The sequence below is a fragment of the Pelodiscus sinensis genome, chromosome 18 (assembly GCF_049634645.1).
Source record: "Pelodiscus sinensis isolate JC-2024 chromosome 18, ASM4963464v1, whole genome shotgun sequence".
NCBI lineage: Eukaryota > Metazoa > Chordata > Testudines > Trionychidae > Pelodiscus > Pelodiscus sinensis.
The window spans coordinates 18,113,054-18,132,199 of NC_134728.1; the positions used below are offsets into that span (position 1 = coordinate 18,113,054).

A 19,146-nucleotide genomic window follows, 5' to 3' on the forward strand; every position below is an offset into this window, starting at 1 on the left:
GTCTTTTTAATCTCTTTTCATATGGGACCTGTTCCAAACCCCTAATCATTTTTGTTGCCCTTTTCTGAACCGTTTCCAATGCTAATATATCTTTTTTGAGATGAGGCGACCACATTTGTACACTGTATTCAAGATATGGGTGTACCATGGTTTTATACAGAGGCAATAGATATTTTCTGTTTTATTCTCTATCCCTTTTTAAATGATACCTAACATTCTATTTGCCTTTTTGACTGTAGCTGCACACTGAGTGGATGTTTTCAGAGAACAATCCACAATGACTCCAAGAGCTTTCTCTTAAGTAGTTGTAGCCAATTTAGTCCCCAGCATATTGTATATATAGTTGGGATTATTTTCTCTGGCTGCCCAGCTCTGAAGTATGTACCCTTTCCAGCAGCATCACAGATGTAAAGGTGGCAATACCATACTACTCCACCCTTCTGCACTGCTGCTGGTAGGGTACTGCCTTCAGAACTGGGAACCAGGCCTACAGCTACCACTCTTCAGTATCCCAGATCTCAAAGTAGCATAGAAGTAAAGGTGACAATACTGTAATCTTCATGCAACTCTCTTTTGGGTCAGGTCCCCCAATTTGAGAAATGCCATTCTACCCTTCCCCCCCGCCAAAGTAATCTGTACAGCTGAAGGTAAAAGCACACAAAAAACAGATTTCACGAGAAGAGACCGGATTTCATGGCCCCTGATGCATTTTTTCATGCCTATGAATGTGGTAGGGCCCTATTCATTAGCCACAAAGAGAAAACAAAGAGCATAACTGGTGCAAAGTGCATTAAATGCAACTCAAAAGTCCTCACAATATTCTTTAACTTTCCTGCATTCTTTGCTTTCCTTATAAGCAGAAGTCCTAATATAACACAAGAAAGAGGCTGCTCCTGCAGAATTTTCAGGCAGAAGAAAAAATAAGAAGTCTTATGAGAAGCAGTGTTTATTAGATTTCTACCCCTGTTCTGTAGGCCCAAAGTGTATGTTTAAACTCGAGGGCAGTGTCAGCCGACGGTCAGGGCAGCATGTGTGTGTGTGTTACACCCGAGTCTTCAACTGCTGGGACACAATGCCCCGTTGCAGTGGGCAGTTTAGGAGAGACTGACGGGCGCCCTGAGGAGTTTAATGTCCGTCTCTTAGTCCGCTGGGATCGGGATCCCTTGTGGCGGATATAGCACAGGGTAAGTGGGGTGGCTGCCCCGGCTCCGCGCTTCAATAGGCCACGCGTACGCGCTACCTGTCAGCTGTGACCGTGGTGCATGCACGAAATTGTGATGCCCCGGGCCCCGTGCTTCAATAGCCCTGCGCCCTGAGACCCACAAAACTCTTATCCACCCCTGCTCGAGGGGAACCTACCAATAGAACCTTATCTTTGGAGATTTCCCCAACTCTAGCACCAACTAGCGGGTGAACTGTTGAAAGAATTTTGAGTGCTGGCTCAGTGACATGGATGCACAATTCACTTGAACCCAATTTTCAGACATCTATTAGGAATTTTTACATTCAATTACAATTTTTAAAGCAAACCACCTGACTAAATACCCAGTTAGTGGTAAGGGTCAAAGTCTCTAATAAAAAGCAGGTTCCAAATTATTTTTGAGATTGATGAAGAAATATTCCTGGCTAGATTGAACCCCTAATTAGTGCACCAGTACTAAAATGTGCATATGCAAAACCCTTACATTGACTATATGTACATACAATAGCTTGCCTTGCATGAATACACACAGTAATTGGATTCACAATTGGAAGCCTATAATTTTTGAACCCTACTAATTTAATTCTACACATAGAAAACTTTTTGTTATTCTCACATGCTCTAAGCATGCCTTAATGCATTGACGTAAATGCCTTGCTGCGTGGATAGGGCAGGGCTACTCAATATGTGGCCCGTGGGGCACATGCGGCCCATGGCCCATTTGTTTGCCGCTCGTAGTACAGTTTGGATTTATGCAGGGCTCAACACATAGCCCATGGGTGTGCAACAAAACAAAAAAGTCATCAATATAACAGTCTTCTGTTGATATGCATTTTAGTAGTTAAATTCCTGGACAGTCATTGCTCATTCAAAGTGCTGTCATGGGTGGATATTGCATTTTATTAATATCAGCAAAATTGACTTAAATGGGGCCTGTGTGTTGTGTAGTCTTGCCTTAATCTTTGTATTCATGCCCGTCAGTGTGAAAGAAGCTATTTGCATGTATTTGCATATATATTTGCATGTATATGCAACCACACTTAAGTTGCAACCCTCTGCATGTGCTGTGAGTATCATTGTAGCCCGGGGGTTCCAAAGTTGAGTAGCCCTGTATTAGAGTACACAAATCTCTGAGTAAGATAACTAAATTGCTCTTGTAAGGAGGGTTTTATTTTCTTGTGTGGCCTATTAAGAGGTGGCTTCGCCACATGAAAACAGTACAACTAATAAAGATACTAAGGTAGGTAGATATAGGTCAGCATCGTACACAAAGCATGGTCCAGTCATGAAGGAGCCAGAGAGATATTTTTGTCTGTTTCTGCAAAATTCAATTTCAGTCCAAGAGTTTACATTTCACATACAAAACTCAGGATGCCATTTTATCAAAGTGCAATATAGGCTGAACCTTTCTAGTCTGGTACCCTCAGGACTTGACTCATGCTGAACCAAAGAATTTGCTGGTCTAGCAGCATTACCACCACTCCACTGTTTACTGGGCTCTTAAAAGACATTTAGGGGTAAAACAGAGCAAAATAACAGCATGGACTGCTGAGAGCTAGGACTGGTTGCAAACAAACTTTATGAGAGTGTGGGAAACTTGGCCACACCCATGACAAATGGACACCCAGCTATCTAAAATCATGCCAAATATAAATAAAATAAAATCATGTTAAATATCAGTTAATTGAATAGTCGATTAATGTCATGGATTTTTATCAGTTAGTTGACTATTCTATAGTCTCCGGGGATGCGGCTGGCAGCCAGTCCATTCCATCCCCACTCCTGAGGAGCCCCCCTGCCACTAAGGTGATGCTGCCTCTCAATTAGAAGCAGCATGTGGTGCCAGGCAGGAGCTGGTTCATGAGGGGAGCCAGTTTAAAAAACATCTCCAGGGGGTGAGGTGAGGCTGAGTTTCCAGACCACGCGCAAGATGGAACTGAACCGGGCTGCCTGCCCACCTGGCTCCTAATACACTTTAAATGCAGAGCTGCAGCAGGGATAGGTCCTGGACCTGGTTCAAGCCAGGACTGAGTTGGCCAGCCTGCTAAAAAATTTACTGGCAAAGGGGGGTGGGAGAATGTGTGTAGTCTATAGCATTTTGCTTTTGCTTATTGGTTTACCGGTTAATCAATTAGACTATTACATCTCTAGTATATATCCTGTTTTAGATGGATATGTGAAAAATATGCATAACACAATCAAAGTGACATTGCACTTCGTAGAGTCTAAATAAGCAATGAATCCAAAGCCCTTGCGGTCTCAATAGTATTGCTAGGCACTTTCCAGGACATTTATTTTACCATATTTCTTTGAACATCCCTTATATGAAAAATTATTCAGGGTATAAGACTTATCTTATATTGTTAGTCTTAGGTTGCTAAGAGACTCTGAACTGTCCAACTGCTAATGCTAGTAAGCAACAGAAAGAGAGAAAACAGATTGAATTACTATGGGCTAATGCTGCTTTCAGTAATATACATGCAACTCACTGGAATTGCATGAGTGTAACAGGCAGCAGAAACAGGTCCTGTGTTTCAGTGGCCATCATTATGTATGTGATGGATTTGTTGCTAACCAGAATATATAAAGTAAATCCTTAATCCATTATAGTTGGATAACCTATAGTGTGAATATCTATGGGAGCCGTTAGAAGTAAGACATACTGATGGTGTGGATGTAGCTATTGACCTATTTTTATTATGTCCTGAAGTAGATGAGTTGTTAGTGATGATATAAATTTAGCCTTCATGTTGTACATATCAGAAACTACTGTGAATCAGGAAGAGGACACAAATAGCACAAAGAAATCAGGTGCCTCGTAACTGTCTTCCTATCTAGGGTTATTAAAAAGCGTGTGCAGAATAAAATAAAAATGGATGATTCCATTAATAAATAAAATAATAATAATAATAATAATAATTAATAATAATAATAACAACCATATAGACTCGATGATAAGCCCGTTTGTTCATAAGCTGACACCTCCAAGTTAAAAAAATGGTAAAAATCACAATGACCCGTTCATAAGCCAACTCTGTATTGGTGGTTTGCAAACTTATGTTCCCAGCTCATCAGTGTAAGCTGCTGGCACTTTGGGATGTTTGTTTACTTGGAGTGTCTGCAGGCACAGAGCCTTGCAGCTACCGTTGGCCATTGTTCACTGTTCCCAGCCAGTGGGAGCTGCGGGAAGCAGGGTAGGCCCAGAGACATGCTGACCACCATTTCCTGCCATTTCCATTGACCCGGAACGGCGAACAACAGCTGCTGGGAGTTGAGGGGTTCCGTGCTTGCAGACACCCCAGGTACATACAACATTCCAGTGTGCCAGTGGTTTGCCAGGTTGGGTGGAAACTGAAATTTGTTGACCCACCCCCAAATTTAAAAAAATTGGTAAAATGCAACAACCCATGCATAAGCTGAGCCCCACTCTTTACTGCATCATTGTTTAGCAAAAAAAAAAAAAAAAAAAAAAAAGGTTTATGATCTAATATATATGGTAATAACAATTATATCACTTTGTTCTTGTGTTTAAAATGGGCAGTAACAATTAGCCCTTATAAACTACATCTAGAAAAAGCTGGGACTTTCATTTGCAGAGGTGCTGACCATTCAGACCATTATGTGATTTTAGTGGGAGTTGAGGGTGCTCAGCATCTCTGAAAAATCAAAGCCCCAGGTGTCTTAATTTGAACCCTTGAGAAAAAAGGAACTCAAAATTAGGTGAAAAATTCAGACGCATATTTCAATACTTTTTTTTTACCAGAAACCAAGCCTCCAGTCAGTAATACGTGTGTTAGTAAGGAAGATGAAGGCTTGTACAGTCTTGTGGTTAAAATAAACAATGAGACATCAGCCGGGTTCTGCTGAGCTGCTGACTCACAGTATGACTCTGGTCAAGTCATTTGACCTACTTGTACCCTCAGTCAATCTTGCTGGCTGAAATCAGAGCCTTGCTGAAAAGCAGCTGTTTCATCTGTAGTGAACATTCTTGTTATTTACATAGAAAACCAGCAGCGTGGCCTCAGTTCAACAAAGCACTTAAGCATGTGCTTAACGTTAATGCATCCATCTTTTTCTGTTCAGGAAAATACTCAAGTGTATGCTTACATTTAAATCCTATTGGCTTCAGAATTCAGATGGAACTCAGCTTGTATTTGCTGAATCGGCACCTTAACGACTGATTTGACTTTTTTAAAGCCAGGTTTTTGATGATATTTTCCAATAAGAAGTTAATACTGTAATGTTACTTTTAGATGGTCAGCAGATCTGGGAGATGGAAGCAACAGTGGATAAGGATAAGAGCCAACCTGTAAGTATGCAAAATAACGTATGTCCTTTATGTCCTGCTTTTTCAGATAAATGCTGAGAACATCTACAAGGTGCTGAGTGCCTCCAACTTCCATTGACTTCAGTGGGAGTTAAGGCTACTCTGCCCTTTGCTGGCTGGGACCCTTTGTTTGAGTTGCTTTATTTACATTTAGGGCCTGAATCTGCAATGTGCTGCGCAGCCTTGATTCACATTTAGATCAGTGGAGTATCCCATCAGTGCCTTCTAGGATAGTGCAATGGGCCTTATCTACCCTAAGGAAGTGAATGGGACTGTTGCTATGGAAACTGGACCCATGGGATCAGATTTTACATAAGTAATAAATATATAGAATAATTATATTTCATGTTTATCAAGTGCATAAAAGTAATTAAAGCGCTGGAAAATTAATCAGTGTTGTGTTTGTTCTATATTTAGCTGAGATCTCTCTCTTTGAGTTCAGGACCACAACAACAGATGCCATAGAGGATGTGACAATTGAAAATCAGATTCCTAATATCAGAAATCTTCCACTCCAACCCACTGCCTCTTTTCTCCTCACATCCCCCCTTTCAGAGGTGAAAAGGAAAATTCTTTTTCCTTCCTTCAAGGATGTGCGTGCACTCCATTGAGTGACTGCTGGAGAGCCTGCTGATCATTGGGCTTCAGTTGTTAATATGTCCCTTTTCATTGTTTCAGAGCATGCTGTTTGTCGAGATACCAGAGTATCGGAACAAGCACATCCGTACACCTGTGAAGGTGAATTTCTATGTCATCAATGGGAAAAGAAAAAGAAGTCAGCCACAGCATTTTACCTATCATCCAGGTAACTCTTTATGCAGAGGCTAGATTGGGCTACACTATCTCACAAGGCAGGCATCATTGTCTGATGCTTCATCCTTTTGTCATTAACTAAGCATCTGATTTTTTTTCTAATTTAATGCGGAGTCACCAGTTGTTACTTGGTTTAAAGGTGGCGTGTAATTTTGGAGGAGGAATTTTATTCTGCCCCATTTAAGACAATAAGGCTGTGTCTAGACTGGCAAGTTTTTCCGGAAAATCATCTGCTTTTCCGGAAAAACTTGCCAGCTGTCTACACTGGCTGCTCGAATTTCTGGAAAAGCACTGACGATCTCATGTAAAATCATCAGTGCTTTTCCGGAAAAACTATGCTGCTCCCGTTTGGGCAAAAGTCTTTTTCCGAAAGACTTTTGCGCAAAAGGGCCAGTGTAGACAGCATAGTACTGTTTTCCGCAAAAAAGCCCTGATCGTGAAAAAGGCGATCGGGGCTTTTTTGTGGAAAACCACGTCTAGATTGGCCACGGACACTTTTCCGCAAAAAGTGCTTTTGCGGAAAAGCATCCTGCCAATCTAGATTCGCTTTTCCGAAAATGCTTTTAACAGAAAACTTTTCCGTTAAAAGCATTTTCGGAAATTCATGCCAGTGTTAGACGTAGCCTAAGAGTTTGCAAATAACTTCACTGAGAGCGGGATGAGACTCTTGTGTGCTCTGACCCAGTGAAAACAATAAGTATTGGCTTTGCATTTCCTAGTTGGCAGGTACTACAGTAAGTTAACATCAGACCTGGAGAAAAGAGTAGTAGAGTATGGAAGGAAAACAGTGGGATGTATTCTTTACTAGAGGGACATTTTAGATATGAAGGAAAAATTTGGATGCTTCTCTGAAGTGAAACAGCATTACTCATGAGATTCCCAGTACTTCTTAGCTTTGTCTGATTTTTCAGTGAAAACCTGACTAGATTTTTCAAGCTTTGAATTGGTATCTCAGTGCTGGCAATTTCTAAGGATAGCAAAACATCCAGGTCATTTCTGACTTGTTATAAAGCATTGCACCCATTCTTAGTGGAAAATGTTTCAGTGCTCAATATGAATGATAGTTAGAGAGAGGATATCATTAAAGCTTTTGATAGCCACTGCATTGTTGCAGTGTGAAAATGCATTTGCAAATATGCTGTTAGTTTAAAAAGCGCCTCAAAATGTAAAATTTTTTAAAAAAGCTATAAGATTCCCTTAGAAATCTTAACTATTGTCCAATATGCCTGGCATGTATCCCTGCCTTAAGATTCAGGGCATTAAGATGTAGGTGATGATTATAAAACTAAATTTTACATTATTTGCCTGCAAAAGACCTTTTTCTACCACATCAAGATTCAGTTGACTTTTACAAATGCAAGTTTATTCTCTTTATATTCACAGTGTTGGCCACTGTTACTGGGGAATGCTCATGCAAAAAGACTGGGTCTCAAAGACGGTTCTAAAAACAGTCATGTCTAGACTATTCCTTTGGATCACTAATTAATCTCTTGGACCTAAAACATGGCTGCAAGTCTTGTAATATCAGCCTGTCTCATAAGACATCGATTAATTTCTTTTTCCACTTGGGCCAGAAGTGCTGTGAGGAACACCTCATACCTGGTTTCTTCGTGCTTTTGCTTTGGGTCCCACCTAGAACTAGAAATTGCAGAACTGAGCCCAAAATGAATTAAAATGAAAGCAATACAAATAATAAGCAAATCTGAATTTTTGAACCTTGAGAAACGTGAGAGTTAAGTTTTGGGTAAAGTATTTGTGCAGCCTAATGATAAGTGCTTTCACGAGAGATTGCACTCAAGCCATTTATTACATGTAGTGCCCGTGTAGAGAGTGCATTCACACACTCTCTCTCACAATGATTTAGGTCTTTGCTTAGTGCCAGTGTACAACAATTGTTGTTGCTCAGTTGCTCATTAAGAATAACGTCCTTTGCATGCTTTATTCTAGTACCATCAATCAAAACAGAGCCCATTGATGACTATGATCCAGCTTTAATCTGCAATACAGTACACAGTGGTCTGGGAACAGTAACACAGCCTTACTATTCACAGCACACAATGGTCACCGAATCCCCTTCCTGTCTTGTGGCCACTATGGCTTCCTGCCAGCAGTTGCGTTCAGGCCTGACTTCTACTGATTCTCGATATCATCAGCAGAACCCAGCAGCTGTAATATACCAAAGAAGCAAAAGTCTCAGTCCTAGCCAACTAGGCTACCAGCAATCCAATTTGATGGCCACACAGGTTTCCATTTCAGATGCACACAGGTCAGTGCTGATGCATGCTGGTTCCCCAGGCCAGACCTCAGCTGTGCTCCATCACTCTCCAGCCAGTCAACAGTCTTCTCCTGTGATTCACTATTCTCAAACCAATCAGCAGCTGAGGTGTGGAAGTCATCAAGAATTCCAGCATATCATGTGCTGCGAAAATTTTACCTCTAATGTGCCGAGACCCAGCCAGCCACAGGTCAGTCAAGCACAAAGGATAAGTCCAAGTTCATATCCTACAGTGATTCAGCAGCAGACAGCCACAAGCCCCAGAGCATCAAAAAATGGACCACCCATTAGTGATCAGAAAGAAGTTTTACCAGCTGGAGTCACCATTAAACAGGAACAGAATCTGGACCAAGCATACCTGGATGACGGTAAGCAGCACTCGTTTTTTATTGCATATAATCCCCTCTGGTCCTCTATACAAAAATTACGTGGCCTCCTTCTTGATGTGGTGAACCCACTCCTTGTAAAGTTCAATATTTTCTTAACGCAAAAGCCTTTCATCAGCTGCATTTTTGGTAGATAGCAAACCACTTTGGCAACTGAAAAAACAGAAGCATTTCCACAGACTACAGAAAACCTCTGTCTTTATGTTGTGGGGGTAAGCTATCAGATTTTAAATCCAGTTTCCAGGGTGGCCGACAGAATTGCTGGGACCCTGGGCAAGTTGTGTGTGTGAGGTGGGGGGAGGGGGAGCAGCTGCACTCTTCTCGAAGGGACAAGGCCTGAGGCTGAAAGAGTGGGGCTGAGGCTTTCCCCTGCCAGCCCTTCAGCACTGCCCAGAGTATGCCACCTGGCACTCCAGTGGCTATTTAAAGGTCCTAGGGCTCTGGCTGTTGCTGCAGTAGCAGCGACGGTGGCTGGGAGCCCCGGGCCCTTTCAAATCACTGAGCCCCGGGAAGTTGCCCCCTTTGCCCTGCCCTGTCAATAGGCCTGACTGTTTCTAATTTTTTTTTCATGTGGCAAACGTTAGCTGAAAATGGAGAAACCGACACAAAGTGCTTTTTTAAAAAAAAAAAATTATTTATATCAATGCAAATTCTACAATGTAAAACCCTTTTGTACATATAATAAATAAATTAAAAATGCCTAATTGAAGAGTCCATGAAGGCACATAATGAATGGGGGAGCGCTGCAGGCAGAACTATTGCAGATGTTCTAGATGAACAGTACTACATTGATTAGTAAAACAAGGTCATTTCTTTGTGTGAGCCCAATAGACTTAGCTGTTAGGACTGAATAAAAGCAAGAGTAAAGCCTTGTTTGAATATATCATGCTTATCCTTAGGTAGTTACAAGTTATTCACAACATGGTTGATTGGTTGTTTTGTTAAACGTTGTTGCTGTTTCATAGCAGGGAAAAATATACAAAGATAAGGTTTGGGGGGCGAGATCCGGTTCCTATTAAAGTTAGTAGCAAAACCCATGTTTACTGCATGGGAGCAGAAGCCTTTGATTACAATGTTGCATATAAATGGAGTAGGCTAGATTATGCAAATATGTATGTAAAATGTGCATCTAATTTTTATGTGCTGTTACTACTACTGCACTCACAATCTAAGTATAGCTAATTTTGGTCCTGTAAGTGTGCATGAGCAATTCTGACAATTGACATACAAATTAGGCAAACAACACTTAGGGTATGTCTACACTGCACGGCTATTTCAGGATACCGGAGGTATCTCAGAATAGCTACACCGTGACTACACAAGCCGCCTGTTATTTCACAATATTTTTTTAAATAATGGGTGCGCTATTTTGCCATCCTGATAAATCTCGTTGCACGAGGGATAAGGGATGGCTCGAAATAGCGTGTTATTTCAAAATCTGGCACTGTGTAGACACCAAATTTCAAAATAAACTATTTTGAAATAGATTCAAAATAAGATATGCAATTTGTGTAGCGCATCTTGTGTATCTTATTTCGAGTTTAGGGAGCTGTGTAGACACACCCTTAGTGATTTTGCCTGCACAGTTATAGATTTTGAAATTCCAGCCCTCTCTGTTTTCCGTTATAAACCCAGAGGTACTGAGTATTTGAAGACATCTTTATCTGATATGGTTGTCACTGCTGCTTGCTGTGGGCAGAACAAGTTCCCACTCCTGACCACACATACTCCTCCCTCCTTTTTAATGTCTGTATTCGAAATGTTTGAGCTACTTCAGTCAACCCTCTGCAATTGATGTAATCTTGGCACTATCACAGCTTCATTCTGGGACAGTTCTTACACATATAAAATGATCCTTGTCTGCAGAGAGAGTTTTGCTAGTATATTTTGGACATGAAATAAAATAAAATAAACAAAAGTTAGGGAGTGCTCATGGAATGCAGCATTCTAACAGGGCAAGATAATTCTTTCTCAGTAATAAAAGTGGCCACTGTGTCCTAACATTTTTTTTACTATTAGGGCATCAGAGATTCTTCCTCATTTCTATAAATATTGGATAAAAAAACCCAACAACCTCATGGTTGCAATACAAATGAAAAAATAAGGAACTTTGAAGTTAAAGTTGACGAACTTTGGGCCCTGTTCCTAAAGCTCACTAAATTCAAAAGGAAGACTTCAATCATCTTTAGTTCGCATCTATAATGCCCAATTATAACTTGAGTGCACCAGAATATCTCAATGTCCATGTTACAAAGCAGAGGGAGTTAACGACTGGCAGGGAATTAGGAATGACATTCCAGGCTTCTGTTTGATCATCTTTGTCATCAGATTGGCTGCTGGTCTGCATACTAAGGACATGTCTACACTACAGAGAAGATTGAGCCTCTGGAGGCTGATCTTCTAGCATTCAATTTAGCAGGTCTAGTGTAGACCCCAAATTGAGTGCTCAGGGCAATCCCTGCCAGCGTTCTGTACTCCTCATTCTGTGAGGAGTAAGGGAAGCCGATGGGAGCACGTGCTCCCATTGGCCTCCTGCAATGTAGATGCTGCCGTGGCTCAGTTTAAGAGGTAAGCCAAACCCAGCTATGCATTTTGTATAGCTGGATGGCATACCTTAAGCTGATCTTCCTGATCTATTGTAGTCCTCTGAACTCTATGGAATACTAGTGTCTACATTCACAATAGGTGTCTTCCTCTTGGAAAAGCATGAAAAAATTGCATGCCACCTGAGCACATGATATTGCTCAAAGTGAGTTGTTTGTAAGAGTTGTGTCAGGACTAAAGAACAGAATCCGCTTCTACGGAGAAGTTTGGCAAGTAACAAAACTAGGTAAAGGAGCTGCTTTGGCTTGACCACAATGTACTTTCCTGGTTAAATCATAATAGCTCACTGGAGCCCCTAAAGTTGTTAACATAAATTGTATTCTTATTCACAGGCTTTTGTCACCTCTTTTTTAGGATAGAAGCCGTACTTATTCAAAGAATAGAAATATTAAATATGCTATTATCATGCTATTGTATATGATAGGTCAAAACCAGAAATCACCTCTCAATCACTAGAATTTTCAGAATCTTCACATTAATGATAACATATTATGCCCAACCTGGACTATGGGGAAACTGTTCACCCTAGTATTTCCCTTACCTCCTTTACATGTTTACTTTCGTAAGAAGGAGCTCTTGGGGTAGTTACACTTTACTTTGCAAAACACACAATTCCAAAACATTCAGGTCCTGAAAACCACTTTTCTTTTTCATGGAGACACGTGATTTAGAATATAGCAAAAACACATTTTGCTAACTAGAAAGTTTATGTTTGTACTTTATTGTATATATCAAAAGGATTATGGAAGAATACTATTACAAATCCCTTTGGCTGAGCCGATGTCCTGAGATTATTGGAGGTGATAAATCTTGCTGTGACACATATCAGGTAGATACATAGATGAGCATTCCCATGGCTAGTTCCATCTGGAAAACCAAGTACCTTTCTCATACATGAGGAAGAGCTCCGTGTAGCTCAAAATTGTCACCAGCGTAAATTTGTCCAATAAAAGATATTACCTCACCTTGTTGCTCCCATTCCCGTGGTTAGGTTTAACAGGCTGGATGGTTGTATTGTGCTATAGCTGACTACTTCTGCATAGCTGCTACTACTAAGGCAATGGTGAATTTACTGTCTCTGCTTCCCTTCTTCTATCTTCCTCCTTCTAGTCCTTCATCCTGTTTTTCTCTCTCCAGATTTCTGCTGACCACCCAGAATTGCTGGGGGCTTTGTTTTTGTATTATGATTGTATCCTTCCTTCTCTTCTCTGTCTCCACATCCCTTGCTCTTGTGGTAAATACACAGTCGTGCAAATCAGGGAACTACAAATCTATTCTCAGTTCTGACATGAAGTTCCCTGTGACCCTGGGCAAATCCTGCCCCATTGGTTCCTCATCTGTTCAATGGGAGATAACTACTGCTGCGCAGGGTTATAGTGTGTGTTAGTGCTTGAACAATCGTGGAAGCAACCAGAGAAATACAGAGTATAACAATTATTAATTATTATTATATTGATTTCTTCCAGCCCTCCTGTTCAGTTTTTGCTGCCAGCAGGCAGGCTGACAGGTGGGGCAAAGTGTGAAGTTGCTCCAGGGCCCGTAAATTCAAAGGGGCCCAAGCTCCCAGCCATCTCCACTGCTTCTACGGCAGTGGTGGCTGCCAGAGGCCTGAACCCTTTAAATCACTGCTGGAGCACTGCACCATGTGGGCTGGCTGCCCCTCCTCCCCACCCCTTCCACGGGAGCTCCAGCCACTTCTGGGAGCACAGAGCCCGGGGCGTTTCCATCTTGCCCAGGAGCCTGCAGAGGCTCTTTGCTCCCCTGGCTGCTATGTGGCCTTCCTATAGTAATTCTCCTCCCATCTCTGCAGCTAAAAAGCAGCTTTTCTTCTTTTTGAGATCATGGCTCTTTTTTTGCCCAGTGCACTCTTTGTTCCAAGGCCCCCTGCCACTGGCAGATGCTGTTAGAGTAATCTACATAGCTCCTCCCTTCCCTCCTACCTTTAAAATATAATTCTTGTTCCACTTGCAAACAATATTGCCATTTGCTGTGCCATTTCCTGTGATGGTTCCACTTGTGTGTGCCACCTTACAACAAGAGGTCAACTGGCTTGCATTATCTTCCCAGTTCACTGCAGCTCACGTTCATCTTCTTCCCAGCTTCCTTGGTATCACAGGCAAGGGCTGGCAGAACCACCAAACTTCTTGTCCTTCCATAAAAACATGATTCCAAAATGTTCAGGTTTTGAAAACCATTTTGCTTTTCCATGGGGATTTTTTCCGAAAAAGGCCAACATCCTTCTGGGATGTGTTAATGGGAGTGTTGTAAGCGAGACATAAGAAGTAATTCTACGCTACTCTGCACCGATTAGGCCTCAAGTGGAGTACTGTGTCCAGTTCTGAGTGTCATATTTCAGGAAAGATATGGACAAATTGGAGAAGGCCTACAGAAGAGCAACAAAAATGATTAAAAGTCCAGAAAACATGACCTATGGGGGAAGATTGAAAGAACTGGGTTTGTTTAGTCTGGAAAGGACAAGACTGAGAGGGGACATAACAACAGCTTTCAAATACCTAAAAGGATGTTACAAATAGGAGGGGAAAAAATTATTCTTCTTAACCTTAATGGACTTAAACTGCAGCAAGGGAGGTTTAGGTTGGACATTAGGAAAAAGTTCCTAACTGTCAGGGTGGTTAAACACCAGATTAAATTGCCTCTGGAGATTGAGGAATCTCCAACACTGGAGATATTTAAGAGCCAGTTAGACAAACAAGGATGGTCTAGAGGGTCCTTGGTCCTGACATGAGTGCAGGGGACTCGACTTGATGAACTCTTGAGGTTCCTCCTATTTCTATGATAACACTATTTAAAGGGAGCATAGAACAAAGCTATCCAGCAGAATAGGCTGTTTTTGGAAATGTACAGATGCAGATTAACTTGAGTTGGATGTCGTGTGAATTAAGTCAGTCAAGCTCTTCAGGAAAATTTTATCCAGAGTTCTGAATTGGACCCATTTTGATCATTTCCCTCAATTCTACCCTGTGTCAGAAGCACAAGGTACGTCTTAAATTGGTTTCCACTGGAGGAAAGAGAAGGTGGGAAAAACAAAGAATGTCCTAGTGCGGGACAATAGAAAAGGATACTGCCAACAAGAGAAAACTTACCATGGAATCAAACTTCTTGCTCCAGATAGACAGCTGTGGGCAAAGGGGATTGTCCCATATGCCACTAGACACAGGAGTCTCTAAGTTTAGGGTACAAAAATGAAGGTGCAATTGTTAGGGAGCTAGCCGACGAAGACAAAGGCTAAGTCTACACTGGCACTTTACAGCACTATAACTTTCTGGCTCAGGGGTATGAAAAAAACACTCCCTAGCAATTACAACAATTTACAGAGCTGCAAAGTGCCCGTATGAACTGGGCTACAGCCCTGAAAGCCATGATCCTAGAGCTGTTAGCTACTCCCCTCGTGGAATTGGTTTCCATAGAATGCTGGGAGAGCTCTCTCACCCTAAACTTGTGCTGTGACCACACTTTCAGTTTAAAGCACTTATAAGAAGTTGTTCACATCAAAACATAGATGATGGTGAGGCATTCCGATACTACAGAAATAGGAGTCATAAAACTATCTTAGACAGACTCGGTGGGAGTAAATAAAGGGGGTAGAATCTGGCCCCACATAAGTAAACAAACATGTAGCTATTCTCCAGAGTGGCATTGATTTTCCAGCCTGAGAATATGTAAGTTACATGGTATTTTTTATTTCATAAACAAAATAAGTTTGTTAATCAGATGGCAACTATCTAACCACATCTCTCAACTCCCCACAATAGGCTTTCTGCTGCTGAATTATTTTGAGTGTGTCTGTAATCGGAAGAGCAGTGAGAAGGAAGGGGGTATGCACAAAGGCTGCAGTTCATCAGGTTACAGTTCAATGGAGGCCTTTTGTAGCAAAGTTATTTATTTCACAGAAAAACTGCCCTTGTAGCGGATGTCAGTTGAACCGAAATTGCAACCTGCCTCTTGCAAAACCTATAAATGGCCCAGGACTTTCACTCACCTTCACTGAGACCAGGATTTTTTTCTCTCTGCGGGTTCTGCCACATACCACAGTAATTGTCGGTCAAGGAAATTTTTATTCTGATTCTTGACACTTCAATTTAATTGTGCTTATCTTTGTACAGTGTGACTCCAGTGTGTCACCAGATGGTTATCAAATAACTCTACTGCACTGTGGTGCTAGTCCAGTTGCATCCAGCCTCAGTCATTTTGTACATTCAGACTTGTTTATGGCTGGCTCCAGTATGGAGGGGCAAATGGGGAGACTTCCTTCCTTTCTCCAACACAGGCCTGGGCTTGCTGTGCACCTGTGCAGGTGTGTTTCAGGGGAGGAAGCTGGCCATCTGTGTGTTTAGGAAAGGAAAGGAAAGGATTATATATATGGATGTAAAGAAGAGGCAGGATCTGTGGTTATTTTCAGAACATGGGGCTATGCTAATTTATTCTAGCTAGAGCAGTCTTCATTGGACCTTTCTGGCCAGGATTATCACAGCACACTGAGATATCCAACTCTGCCCTCTCCAGCCCACTCTGCTTGGGTAAAAGAGCAGGTGGCCTCTAGCCAACAATGTCGGATTTATGCCAGCTGGGGAGTCCCCCACACAAAGAGAACCTCAGCTGCATGATTATGGCAGCTTACAGCTCCCTTCACGCTAGTGGAATAGCACAGAGAACGTGCCTAGGGTCAGGGATTTAGCCCTCTGACTAGCTTCAGTGCAGCTTTCTCTCTGAGCTCATGCTGTTCCTTTCAACTTCAGGCTGCACAGAACATGGTCTTTTATGCTTAAATTATAGTTTGGTTTTAGCTCTCTCTCTCTTTCCACCTATGAGTGTTGGTCAAAATCATGAAAGAGCCTATAGTCCAGGAAGAAAAATGGCTTTTTCACTTTCTATTTCTTCCCTTTATAGAAGGGAGTGAATTTGTATATTGCTGCAGGGCTGTGGTTTGATAAGAGAAAACATTTGCATCAAAAAGCCACTTTCTGTTTATAATTAGAACTGCTTTTCATAGAAGGTGAGGTCACAGATTCAGTAGATTCTGAGCAGAGCCAGTACATTCTCCAAGCAATTTTACCTGGACTCAAGCAAATCTATGCATTAGCCAATCTGATTCTGGTCCCATAGCTTTTACTACTCAGCACTATCCACTTGATCTCAGGTGAAGTCTCTTTTCTATTGTATGGTTCCAATACCCACCATATATTTATTATTGATGATTAATTATTACTATTTATATTGCAGTGGTACCCTTGCCCCAGCCACAGACCTGGTCCTCATTGTACTAGTCCCTGTACAAATGCAGAACAGAAAGATGGTGTCTGCCTCGAACCCCTTAATATCTATTATAAAGAAGTGGAAAGAACGTAACATTGGAAGGCAGGACTCCTGTATTCTAGTCACAGTTCTGCCAGGGACAGAAGCGATCAGGACCTGGGAATGTGTAACAGGAATGCGATCATCTGTTCTGTTCATTCTCTCTGGGGGCACCTGGCATTCGCCACTGTTGGAAGATAGGATGATGGGCCTTTGGTCTGACCCAGTATGACTGTCCTTATGTCATGAGCAAATCACCTAACTGTTCTGGATTTGGGGGTACCCATATATAAAAATGAATCCCAACCCCAAGAGGTGTTGTGAGGCTAAGTTGATTCATGTTGGTGGAATCCTTGGGAAAAAGTTCTGCACACTTGGCTAGTGCCACGTATTATAATTGTCATGGTTGGTTCCCATCTGATTTTTCACAGGCCTCTTGAAACAAAAAAAGACAAAAGAAGCCCAAGCATTTTTAATTCATGTGTGTACAAACCCCAGGAACGTCAATTCTAAAAATGTACCCTTAAGGAAATATTTTGGTTAAAAATACTAAATATTATGATTGAATTCAAAGAATCTTTGCATAAGCAGCCTAACATCCTCTCTGCATATATAAAAATGAAGATGTTTCCCCCAGCAGCATTCTCCAGTAGCAGCCCCCCCCCCCCCCCAAAAAAGCAAAATAAAAAACACAACACACCATACATTCAAAATCAGCCATGGAGGAAGGAAAAAATATGAATTGAGTGATTAAAAGCATAGTCCCACTGGCATCTCTTTGTTCTTGAGTTCAGGAATCTTTAATTGGTGCAGCACAATGCCCACAGGCAAGTTTCTGACAAAGCATTTCCTGTTCAGAAAAACATGCAAAGTCCATTAAGAGAGCGAGAGGATATGGAGAACTGACAATCAAGTAGGAGTATATATACGCACCCTGGTTTATGGGCAAGGCCTCTCAGACAATTGATGCACCAGGACAAGAAAAATTCCCATCAGCTTGCTGGTGGAAGACAAGCTGTTTAGAGACTAAACCAGAAGACGATTATCAGCACCAAGGAGCCAGTTTCCAGACAGCATCAAACAACTTTCGATTATAATTTTGAAATCCTGGGAAACAATAACTTGAAAAAGGAATGTGTTCATGAAATTGGGAACTGAAAGCTTCTAAACCACAATAAAGTCCATTCCCAGACTTCTTGTCCACTTCCATTGCATTCCATAGACAGTCTGAATCATAGGCAGCAGACAGCTCCTATAAAAAAAAGACTATAGGACCATAAAAAAAGACCATAGGAACATCATTAGATGTCCATCTGCTGGATGACATTTGCTGAAATAGGCCATATACAGGTGGCACCCGACTTGCAATGCAATTGGTTCCCAGGGAAGCGTCGCAAGTTGGGGGCATCGTAACTCGAATCCTCATTTATGATAGGTGCCGTGTGCCGTAATAAATGTGGGCTGAGGATGTAAGTCGGGGGTTTTCAGCCCCTTCCACACTTACAAAAATGGTTGTAAGTGCAGGGGGGTCACAACTCGGGCGGTCGCATGTCGGGGGTTTCCTGTATTTACTTTTACTCGCTCAATTCACATTGTACCTCCACTTTCAAATTAGAAGGCTAACAACAATAATCACAGTACTTATCACTCCTGGGACACCTTTCACACAAAAGAGAAACACACTAATGTATTACGTCTAGCACTACCAGTTCAGGAGAATGGTTATTGTCTGCATGATACAGTCTGGTAAACTGAGACACTTATCAGTAAAGTGACTTGCCTGAGCTCAGGCAGGAAGTTATGAGTAAAAATAAGGAATACTAATTCACAGTTCACTGAGCTATGCACTAGACCATACCCAGCAGTGAAAGGAACTTAAAATTCCTTACAGGTACTGTCCTAGTAAGGCATTTGATATGGTCTTGCTTGATATTCTTATCAATAAATTAGGCAAATACAACTTAGATGGGGCTACTATAAGGTGGGTGCATAACTGGCTGGATAACCGTTCCCAGAGAGTAGTTATTAACGGTTCACAATCCTGCTGGAAAGGAGTAACAAGTGGGGTTCCACAGGGGTCTGTTTTGGGACCATTTCTGTTCAATACCTTCATCAACTATTTAGATATCAGCATACAGAGTACGCTTATTAAGTTTGCAGATAATACCAAGCTTGGAGGGGTTGCAACTGTTTTGGAGGATAGGATCATAATTCAAAAAGATCTGGA

General features: G+C 41.6%; 1 protein-coding gene across 8 annotated transcripts in view; it reads left to right on the forward strand.

Moving 5' to 3' along the window:
- The window catches only part of NFATC2 (nuclear factor of activated T cells 2), a 145,306-nt gene that overhangs the window by 90,749 nt on the left and 35,411 nt on the right, over positions 1 to 19,146 (forward strand). For all 8 annotated transcript variants that reach the window (XM_006129435.4, XM_006129436.4, XM_006129437.4 and 5 more), the window contains exons 7-9: positions 5,455 to 5,510; positions 6,207 to 6,333; positions 8,289 to 8,984. In XM_006129435.4, the coding sequence (XP_006129497.1) occupies positions 5,455 to 5,510; positions 6,207 to 6,333; positions 8,289 to 8,984 (879 nt within the window). The remainder of the gene's footprint in view (positions 1 to 5,454; positions 5,511 to 6,206; positions 6,334 to 8,288; positions 8,985 to 19,146) is intronic.